This window comes from Stegastes partitus, unplaced genomic scaffold (genome assembly GCF_000690725.1).
Source record: "Stegastes partitus isolate 25-593 unplaced genomic scaffold, Stegastes_partitus-1.0.2 Scaffold189, whole genome shotgun sequence".
NCBI classification, from domain to species: domain Eukaryota; kingdom Metazoa; phylum Chordata; class Actinopteri; family Pomacentridae; genus Stegastes; species Stegastes partitus.
Window position 1 is genome coordinate 216,544 of NW_007577920.1, and position 11,244 is coordinate 227,787.

The 11,244-nt window shown below is 37.9% G+C and overlaps 1 protein-coding gene across 1 annotated transcript in view; it reads right to left on the reverse strand.

Annotated features, from left to right (window-relative positions):
- tmc8 (transmembrane channel-like 8) overlaps window positions 1–9,636 on the reverse strand; it is a 10,328-nt gene extending 692 nt beyond the window's left edge. Inside the window, exons 1-15 of the mRNA XM_008280266.1 lie at window positions 9,345–9,636; window positions 8,576–8,825; window positions 6,738–6,886; window positions 6,506–6,640; window positions 6,365–6,417; window positions 6,147–6,286; window positions 5,925–6,072; window positions 4,304–4,468; window positions 4,068–4,219; window positions 3,924–3,993; window positions 3,682–3,791; window positions 2,886–3,072; window positions 1,736–1,893; window positions 1,430–1,573; window positions 20–98 (exon numbers count right to left, since the gene is read on the reverse strand). Coding sequence (XP_008278488.1) covers window positions 20–98; window positions 1,430–1,573; window positions 1,736–1,893; window positions 2,886–3,072; window positions 3,682–3,791; window positions 3,924–3,993; window positions 4,068–4,219; window positions 4,304–4,468; window positions 5,925–6,072; window positions 6,147–6,286; window positions 6,365–6,417; window positions 6,506–6,640; window positions 6,738–6,886; window positions 8,576–8,825; window positions 9,345–9,381 — 1,977 coding nt within the window. The 5' untranslated portion in view covers window positions 9,382–9,636. The remainder of the gene's footprint in view (window positions 1–19; window positions 99–1,429; window positions 1,574–1,735; window positions 1,894–2,885; window positions 3,073–3,681; window positions 3,792–3,923; window positions 3,994–4,067; window positions 4,220–4,303; window positions 4,469–5,924; window positions 6,073–6,146; window positions 6,287–6,364; window positions 6,418–6,505; window positions 6,641–6,737; window positions 6,887–8,575; window positions 8,826–9,344) is intronic.
- Between the last annotated feature and the right edge of the window lie 1,608 nt (window positions 9,637–11,244).

Consider the following 11,244-nt stretch of genomic DNA (forward strand, 5'->3'; position numbering starts at 1 on the left):
ATTGTAGGAATGTGCTTACCATAACCAGCATATCTTTCAGTCTCTCAATGGCCTTCTGATTGGCTCGTCTCCGTGACAAATAAGAGGTTAAGATTATGCTGAGGAAACAGAAAGTGTTTCATGTCACATTCAAAGACTAACACATTGGATTAAAATAGTGCACTGGTATTTTTCTAAAAAGTTTGCATTCACAGATGATGATTACTTTTAAAAAGCATGTAATTCTAATAATTTACTTTGTTGATTGTATGTTGCTAAATTTCATTCTTTTTAACTCTAAGAGCTGAGATATAAATTTAAAAAAGTTACACAACTTCCTCAAAGATGAAAATGTCTGCATCAAACACCCACATAAAAATATTATGTTCATTTTAATATAGTACATTTTTAACCAATGCCTGTCCTGATTATGACTACACAATATTCATTCATTTGCAAGATTTTAAATCTTTAAATGTGCATATGATGCCAGGGTTGTTTTATATTTTACTTCATTTTATTGTTCATTTATTTATTTAGTTTTACTGTTTTTCACAAGTCACAGGCAGGACCTTAAAGACAAAAATGACTATGTCAAAAGAAGAAGTGACATAAATATATAATTTTTCACTTTCACTGACATGTTTTTTAAACAGTACATGTCATCATAACTACCAAATATCCAGTAACTTTTTTAGCATTATATTCCTTCAAATGCCATTTTTTGCACAGTATAGTCACTGATAAGTCATAGATTAGCAACAACACTGATTCTGATGCATAGTTTAAAAACGTAAAGTCAGGACATTAAGACAAGAAATGTAAATAATGCCATATAAAATGTTATCTATTAATATTGTTTTCAACATTCACTGAGTAAATATGTAAACCAAAATCAGACCTGATAATAATTCAACAATATACATTGATTTAAAAAAAAAAAAAAATTTCCAATTTTATACAGATTTTACCCTTTAAATGTGAGCTTGTTTACATAATGCCACTGTATTTGAAATGAAAAGCACAAACAGATCTATATAACAATGTCTATATAATAAATGCTAAAGGGATTTTTTAAATTATTATAACTGACTCAGGACCTTAAACACAAAAATGCCCATAAGGTCAAATGAAGGTTAAACTAGTTTATGTAGTTTGTAATACAGTATTGGTCATTTCTTGTATTCTTATGCCTTCTCTGTTGATCTGAATTTGTTATGTTACTCTTAGTCTTGTTCAACTTTGTTTTATTCTAGTTGCATTTCACTCTTTCTCTCAGCTCATCATCTGTGAACTGCATTTAGTTGTATGAGGGGTGCTATGCCAATAAATAGCCTTGACCCACAGGATGAAGCAGTCTTGAAACAAGTTGAACTAACCAACTTATCACACTGCAAATATAAATGGGTTACTTTTGTAGTGGAGTTAAATGAACTGTCACTTTGCTCACATCTCAGCCAGTATGAGCGGCAGGGCGAAGGCCTCAGAGGCCAGGTATCGGACGGTGGTCTGGGCTGCACCGGGGAGGCTGTCGACACAAAGTCCTGTCACATTAAACAAAGTTTCTCCATTTCTGAACGGACCACAGGAGAACCTGGGGTGGAAAGAGGAGAAAAAAATTAGAGAAATAAGTACAGTATAAATGTGATCTTTATGATTGTGTAAAAAAATTAATTTGTTTTATATCAACAGTTAAACCCCTAAAGAAGCTGATATGTGCATGTTGCAGGGTGCCAAGTTACAGTAAAGACAGTACATGTTTTCGTCTGGTGTCGTTCCGGGCTGGTAGAGGTTGAAGCCCAGTGTGACTGCAGCCATGACGAGACCAAGCAGCAACATCAAGTGGAACAAAACCGAGGAGGTTGCGGCTCGAAACATGCGTTGCTCTGCCACACAGCAGCGCAGGACACTGAACTGAAAACAGAGAGACAAACACTGTTGGGAAACTATTCTATTAAAAACTAATTAAAACACAGCTGTCCAGTCATACTTTAGAAAATAATAACGTCCACAATCTGTATTATATTTCAAGTAACCATCTTATTATTATTGTTGTTGTTGTTGTTGTTGTTACTGTTGTAGCTGATGTTGTGTTGGTGTTGTGTTGTTTTTCTAGTACAACAATTTCCCTGAGGTTTACACCGAAGGGATCCATAAAGTTTTATTCTATTCTATTCTATTTTTCATTTTCTTCCTTATTAGTAACTTCTAGCAATTTAGTTTCAATAATTCTTTCAATAAAGCTTCACCAAAAAGTGACTTTCTCACATGGTTGCATTTTATTCAATGTTTAAATGATCCAATGTCTCTCTAAAAATCAAAGAATAGTGTAAAAAAAAAACAAAAAAACCTGAAGGCGGATAAGCAGGATGTTTTTTCTTCTTTCGTTCATCTGGGATTTATCTGGTGTCCCTGTATGTAAAACTGTCTGTAAAGAAGTTCAAACCAGCTGCACAGCTCCAACAGTAACAGGCTGCTGACACACTGAAGCTTCACTATTAATAATGTAATGGTGCCATATATAAAAATATATCAGTCAGATGGACCAAACCAGGACTTTTTACTTTGATAGTTTAACTACATTTTACTGCTGTGCTTTTACATTAGCAGGACTTTTTTTATGCAGGATTTTTCTATTATACTTTAACACTTGCTTGCTATTTTTCTTAAGTAAATTATCTAAATACTGCTATCCTAATATCAACTACAGAATGTGGCTGTTGCAGTTGTTGTTTCAGAATTTATTGCTTCTAGTTTTTTGATCTTTTCAGTAAATTATTATTGCACACCTCCCAGCAATCATGTTAGTAGTGCCATTTGAATTGAATTTAAACATAAAGAAACACAAACAGGGAGAAAGAGTTAGCTGAAGAGTGGACTTGTACTAGTTGATGTATAACTTTTACCTTTTTGATGTAGAACGTGGCCACCAGTGTGACGGTTCCTATCAGGGGCAGCAGAGGGCAGTAGTAGACTCCCACCCAGCCCACAGTCTGACCGTACACCAGATCTAGAACATTGAAAGGGACCAGAAAGCGCTGTTTCCCCAACAACCGGGTCAGCAGGGATGTGGGATACTTCTCCTGCAGCAGCCTGTCAAGCAGAGGGAAGATGGTTGATTTGTTGTTTGTGTGTTGCTAAATTCTTTTTCATTCAATTTCCCTGTTGTTGATTGTTTTCACGCCTAGACATTGGATTAGAGTCCTTGGAGATGAAAATGTTTGCATGAAACACTGCCATAAAATATTATATATCAACACAATATTCATTCATTTTCAAGATTTTTAAACCTTGAAATGCTATTTTTATGGAAACAACTCCCACAAAAAAATCAGGTATTTTCCAAAATTCACACTCATGACATGAAAGACAAAAGGGATCATGTCAAAAAAACTGGCGTAAAAATGTTTGATATTAATATCATTTTCCATTTTCACTGAATACACTTCTTAAACCAACATCAGTCCTGACTTCAATACACCAAATTAAAAGAAAAGACAAAAAAAAAAATTATGTCTGAAGTTTTTTTTTTAAGGTTTTGTGAACTTATTTCTAAAGTTAAAAAAAAAAAAAAACTGATTGAATCGCTCCTGATCTGCTGTGGAATCTATTCAGAACAGATGTCATGCCCAGTAACTTTTCCATTTAAAACACATCAATGACTCAGAAAGAAACCAAGTGCTACTCTTTTAGCAAACCCACTTCCTGGGGTAGTTCAAGAGAAAGGCGTTGCAGAAAGTGGCAAGGAAGTTGAAGATGCACAGCTTGTACATCTCTCTGCCAAACTTGTTCTCGCTGCACTGAAAAGGACTCTGCAAAAACAAACACAAACAAATGAAAAACTAAGTTATAGAAACCACTTTATTCCTGAAATCACATCTCAGTCCTGAAAGTGATGATGTCTCATTAACGCTGTTGCAACTTGAATCTCACTCTCAACACACCTGCTGTTGTTTTGTTGTTGTTAAGAAAAATAAGTAGATCCCGAGGGAGGCCAGCTTCAAGAAGATGCTCCTGAAGAAGAAAGCAGGGTGAATCCATGTCTGTGTGTCTGTGTGTGTGTGTTTATCTCCCTGTGTGCACCTTACCTCACAAGCGTGGCGTTCACCTGTGTGGTGAAAGAGTAATCTTCAAAGGATGAGATCTTACGGAATATGTGAGGAAGGACGAGGTTGACGAAGGTGATGGTCATGGGAGGAAGATACTGGAGGACCAGACTGAGCAACCAGTAGTGTTCCTTCTGAGAAACACAGCCACGTACGAAGAATGTAATTCTTAAGCTGCGAATTGCAACAAAACAAGACACTCAGCATTGAATCCTTACCTCATACAGGGATGTTTTTGTGGAGAAGTAGATGAGGTAAAAGGCTCCACCCAGCAGAGACAAAACAAGCAGGTTGAGGATGAACCTCAACAGGTAGAGACGAACCTTCTGTCCAAGTGTCCTCTGAGCCGCCCGCAAGGAGAAGCTCTGCTCCTCCAGGAACAGCTGAGGAAGAGATACAGACTGTGATGGCGTCCATATCAGATCCATTTCATCACAACCCAAAGCCTCCAGTTAAACACCAGAAGAACCATGTAGCATGTTTACTTTATAAACTGTGTGCAGACATTTTCATTCAAACCCTCTGAACCTCCAGAACCTGTGTTTGAAAATCTTTTGAAAAATGACCAAAATCACACCATTTAGAAGACTCAGAAACTGTGAAAAGTTGAACTACTGATCTGTGGCATGAGGTTCTGTCGGGAAATCTAGGCTTAAATTCATTGTATTTCATCAAAATCATTTTGTTGTAAAGGTCTCATTAAAAAAAAAAAAAATGCATAAATTGAACCGGTCACTCGGTAACCAAATTCACAAAGAAATGAAATATTTTGCACTCTTCAATGCATCTGTAAAACTATTAGTGACTCGGCTGCAACAGTTACTTTACAAAAATTCTGGGACTTTAAAACTGAAACTGTGTTTTGAGAAGAGAGTAAATACAAATGAAAAATGTACATACAGTGTTCTGACATTTTTTTCTCTATACTGGAAGCATCTGTGGGCATAGTTACACATGCTGATTCCAGATGTTTATTTTATTTATTTCTTATTTATTTCATCCATCCATTATCTATACACCGCTTAATCATCACTAGGGTCGCGGGGGGCTGGAGCCTATCCCAGCCGACTTAGGGCGAAGGAAGGAGACACCCTGGACAGGTCACCAGTCTATCGCAGGGCCACACTTAGAGACAGACAACCAAGCACACTCACATTCACACCTACGGACAATTTAGAATCACCAACATGTTTTTGGACTGTGTGGGAGGAAGCCGGAGAACCCGGAGAGAACCCACGCTGCACGGGGAGAACATGCAAACTCCACGCAGAAAGATTCCGGTGCCCCCACCGGGACACGAACTGGCAACCTTCTTGCTGCGAGGCAACAGTGCTACCAACTGCGCCACCCTGCAGCCCTATTTATTTCATATTTTGTTTATTTTAGTTTATTTTATGATTTATGGCATTACAACTGTCATGCTGTACAAAACCCATGTGTGAGTTCTCTCTTCTTCTAGTCATGATTGTGCTGTTCCCATAGAGGTGCAGGACTTTACATTGCAGTGAAAAATGAGCTCACAGTGAGGAAAAATGTGATGCTGGCAAAAAGCACTGAGTGAGAAGGACATCAAATGACCTTCTCATTTCCAGTAAGTTTTATAAATTTGCAGTGTCACCGCTGTCAAAACGTCAAAGCTATTTTAGAGAGAAGATTAATCAACTTTATGGGAAGTTGGAGGCAGAAGTTTGTGGTGCTGCTGAATTGTATCGACAATGTTTTGTAATATTTTGCAACTCATAAACTTTGCCAGTCTTTGGTCAGGAACTGCAGCACATTCACTCCCCTGTACCAAAGAATGGGCTCATGCATGCAGATGTGGAGTATCCATCCATTCACCTTGAGGTCATTTCTGATGAAGCTGCGTTTGAGAGCAGCACCGTCAGGATCCTGGATGGTGAAGTCCCAGCCGCAGAAGATCTTAAAGCTCACATTCATGCTGTAGCGCTTCCCGAGCATCCAGGTGTGCTTGTAGCCAACTGTGGTTCTATCAGAGGTGAGTAAATGTAAGAAAAATGACTACTGAAACTTTTTTCTGTCGCCTTGTTGAGGATCACTCACCTGCGGACCACCATAATGAGGCTGAGGAGGAGGATGGTGAGGATTCCAGCGAGGTACAGTAGAGGTGTGTTTAAGCACGGCAAATCCAGGGAACCGCGAGTATAAAAACCAAAGAAGACCGGAGATCGATCCAGGTAGCCCTAGAGAAGATATGGAACATGAATATAAAACATGTATAGGGAGCAGAGAGTACACATGAGGAATAAACTAACTCTTACTGATCCCAGGAAGAAATCTAAAACAGAGTCGTTGTCTCCAAACCTCAACGGTTCTGTGAAGTCAAACATGAGAGTCTTTTTTAGGAGTCTACATGCAGTTGCGGCTATTTTTATTGGCATCTTTCATCACAGATGACTCACCACTGTTGTTACTTCTGCCATAAAATGTTGTGGGCCCCAGAATGAATCCCGAGATCAGAGCACAGTGGAGCAGGTTCAAGTGAACCAGATATCTGAGGAAAACAAAGTAGGACTTCACGCCAACTCCAAACCTGCCTGGAACAGACGGCACAAGGTTTTAATCATGTGAGGGAGTTTATAGCTGCTACACAAGCTATACACAGCCATATAAATCGCAAAGGCCTTTTCTTACCTTCTATGACGTGAAGTGTGTGCCGCCATGGCAACAGGCCGGACAGAGTTTCTCCCATCTGTGCCCAAACTCTCCTCCTGCTGATGCTCTGACTTCGCCTCCAGGACTCCCAAAAACCAATATTGCTGATTTGCATCTTCCTCCTGTCCCTAATTGGCACCAAAAATATAATATTCATGCAATTAATGTCTATGTTTAACACATAGATCCAGGCCTTAACCACAAAAACAGCACCAACACAGCATATAATCAAAAACAAAATATGAATTCAAGCTCACAGACTCTTTATGCTAAGCTAAGATTTGACCATATTGAGTTTAAAGGTTTAATCCACTGATTTTACACATGAAAATCTATTTAAGTCCTGCTTCAGTCTTTGATTGAACTCCTAAAAACCGCATCCATGTTTATCAAAATTACTTACACTGAGTTGATGATTTTTTTTTTTCTTATAGAAATAGTAATTCAGCCATACATGTCAGAACCAGAAAATATTTTGAAGAATATTTAGGATACCAAAAACCCCACCCTGCAAGTTGACAGAATTGGTTCCTTAAGTTTTTATGTATGAAACCCCAGAAGTCTGAATCCATGTTTTTTAAGTGTGTCATTGCAATTTCAAGGCGGAAATGCTCCACCATGATGTTGACTTCTTGTTTTGCTCATGATATGTCTTTTAAAAAAACACAATATGGACACGATAACAGGTAAAACAACAACAACAACAACAACAACAACTTGGTTTTCACTGCAGGTGGTCTTTAAGTCATCATTAGCAGGACTGGGAAAACAGCTGAGTAATGTCTTCTGTGACTGACTGCCAGTTTAAGAAACAGACAGATTGAGTTGGTGGCAGATTTGATGGACCAACTTTAATGAATTGCTTCAAATGGTAACATGCAATTGACTGAAGTGTATCCAAAGTAGAACAAGTAATATCAATGCCGCTGATTTAAGTTAAATGTACCTAAATCCTCTGATTCCTTTCAAATGAACCGTTTGCACTGCGACAACAAGCTAAAGTTTCCAGCGTTTCCTTTATCAAAACATAAAACAATAATTCCGTCATTACGCTCATTATTCTTTGCTTTCTTTACTCTTTAGTCCTACTCAAAGTAAACAGTGGTTGAGTTTTAGCAGAAAATGTAAGAAACATGGATGTCATGACATCAGATGAGTAGTAAACCAAATTTGTGCACTTTCGTCGAATATCCATTTAGGTGGACACAGTGTAATTTCAAGCTAGTAAAATCCACAAAAGCAAACTGCCATCCTCAGAGCAGAAAGATAAATGAGATTCATTTGAAACAGTAGTTTAGCACAACTACAAACTTACTTTTTACTGTGCAGGAAAAGCAAAGAGAGAGGGGAAGACATGCAACAAAGACCTATGGAGGGATTGAACCTCAACTGCTGCATTAAGGACTGTGTTTTGGTACATAGTGCATCCACTCCACCATGTGAGCCACCTGACGCTCTATTCTAAGGTGTTTTTTGGTTGTTGTTTTTTTATATGATAGTGATTCCAAAGCTGAAAACCACTCAAGGCTCATGATAAACATCATGAAAAGATGATTGAGTGGATAGAAAAGCAGAATAAACGTATTTCTGCAAGACAAGAATGAAAATTAACACGTACATGCGAATAATGCAGTGATTTAAGGAGGAAATGCTGCTGAGAACAGAATTTAGTAGTATGCCAGTGAATTAATAAGACGTTAAGTTTTGTATCACTCCATACTGTAAAGCTTGTGCATGTAGCAGCATTAACCTTTTACACTTTAATATAAGATAGAGATTGAAGAGAAGCAGGTTTGGGGAGTGTGCGCTTTTCCCACCTGGCACTTCTCTTCGCCTGAATACACATGGGCAAGTTCCTGAGAGGCTGTACAGACGTCTTGTCTCTGGGTCCTCTGGACAGGTGGTCATGGCTGAGCCTCTGCCCCGGCTCTGAGCCACCACAGCCTCCCAAAGAACCATGTCTGTTCTGCTCGGGCCGCGAAGCCTGGATGCTGGGCAGCTGGTCAAATATCTCTGTCTGATAGTATTCACAGGAGTCTGAAGACAGTGTGGAGTGAGTGCTTTCCTCTGTGGGGGAGAGACATCAAGGTAGAAGAAAACTTATTGTATTATTTTAATTATGAATTCATCTGCAGATAATTCCCTTGAGGCTAAATCTCCAAATGTCCAGCAGCGCAAGACCCAAACACATTCACATTACAATGACATAAACAAGAGAAAACAGCAAATCAATCAATAATCAGCTCAGTTCTTGCTGTATGTTCTATTTAGTTTATATCTACTAAGGTTTAAAGATGGTACCAAATATGCAAAACATTCAAGTGCGTTCTTTTTGAATACAAACACCTTAATGTGGCAAAAAATATGTGTTTGCGTGCACAGTCTTGGATGTGACATGAGTTAGACACAAACCAGCAACCAGTAAACTGCAAAGACACACTTTATGTTCTGTGTTGTAAACGTATCATTCAGCGTAGTCGCATCCACATTCACACTCACTATATGTACTGACACAGTGTTGAACAAGCAAGATGTGGTCTTACGCTGTCACACACACGTATATACATTTGTTTTATGCTCTGTTACCTGATAAGAGTCTCATGAAGTTGACTGTTTCCTCCATTTTTTCCTCTTGCACTTCCTCTTTATCAAAAAATGTAACAATAGAAACATCCAAACGTCTCACATCATTTACGGCACATCTTGACAAACTTCTTCACATAAACTGCTGCTTAAAGCTCTAAAAGGTGGGAAGTAACAACCGCATGGTGCATCAATAATATCCGACGAAGAGAAGACCCGTAAACGGCTGATGCGGAGTTGTTTCTGAAGCACTGGTGTTGCGGCTGACTTTCTGTCAGGTGGAGCAGAGGTTAGACTTGTCCACACTGAGGCTGAATTTGACAGCTTACAGGAAATCACATGACAGGATGCAGACATGGGCATTGCACTGGTAAGAAAAAAATACAAATGAATACACACAGGACTGATAAACAACAAGTGAATTTAAAGGTCATTATTTGATGCATTTGTAATAGATGAGAATGAATGAGGTTTGGCTGAAGGCCAGAACTGACCAGGGTTCACATCAGACTGACCTACTTTTTAGTGTTACCATTTTCTGCATTATTCATTGAATCCGTGTAAACTATTAACAATCATGCTACACAGATCGAACATCATCCACTGTGGGAGGTGTTGCACCATTTGTAAGCCGATGCTTCAGCGTCATGTGTGAAATGATGTAGCAAAAAGGCTCTTTACACCCACACGCTGCTACACCACAGAGACATTTCTGCTTCCATTTACAAAGAAACATGAGCATGGGCGTCATTTCTTAAACGCTATTTCAACATAATCGAGTTCCGTTCTACTGAAACTTTAACACCTACGGATTATTTTCAATTAGATAGAAACATGAGCACACAGCAACCCCTAAGAACTGGCACCAGAGATGGTACTAAGAGAAGTAAATGTCTCTGTATCAGCTTTTTGGTTCAAAGCCAACAAAACCCACTGGATGCATGAACCTTTTTACCAAGAAGTAACAGCTAAAGATAAAAATGTGACACTGAAAATAAAAGTACTGCATTCAAAACTTTACAAATAGTACGTGCAACTATAGAGAATTCATTGTTCTGCAAAATGACTCTTTTTATTAAATGTTTTTAAAATAGTGATACATTACAAAACTGTACAAGAACATTTACTGTGTGTACCACAAATACTATTTATAGCTGTTATCTATGTTCGTGCTGCTCTTCCAAGGTAATTGTTGCAATTGGATCAAAAATAAATGCAAAACACAGAAAATGTCACTTGTAAAATAGCAACTGCCATTAAATGACAAGATGATTTTTTTGGATATTGCTTTCATTTTAAAGTTAATAATTTTCTCTATAAGGGTAGTTTTTTTGATAATTTAATAAACGATCAAAAGGAAAGGTAAAAAAAAAACAAAAACAAAAAACACCACACAAGTCATTGCCTTTGTTTGGGGAAAATCAAGCATAGAACTTTTAACTCTACTTTTCTTATTCTCTGCATTTACTGAAAAATGCAGTTTTTCAGAGAAACACAGTGTTTGCACAGGTGAGCCTTTTAGTACCTGTAAAATCTCATAAAGTACTGTTTGTATTTCTTGATGTTCTTTTTTTTTTTTTTTTTTAATTAATGTAGACTCATTCACTGATTTTTGTCCAGTTTATAAATGTTTCCACCTGTTGCTATCTGGGTCAAAGCGTTAAACTGTGCAAATACACAAATGATTGTGAGTAAAGAGATATTTTTAGTTCATAATGCTATATTTTTGTAGTGTTTCTGATTTTTAGACTGGATGTGTTTGGTGTGTCTAATCTTCTTGTTTATATTTGGAAACTAGACTGTAAGTAACATGATTTATGGATGGATTTTATGCAAAAGAAAAACAAATCCCATGAGCTCTAATCTAAAATATAACCCCCATGAATGAAATAAGTCATTTTGG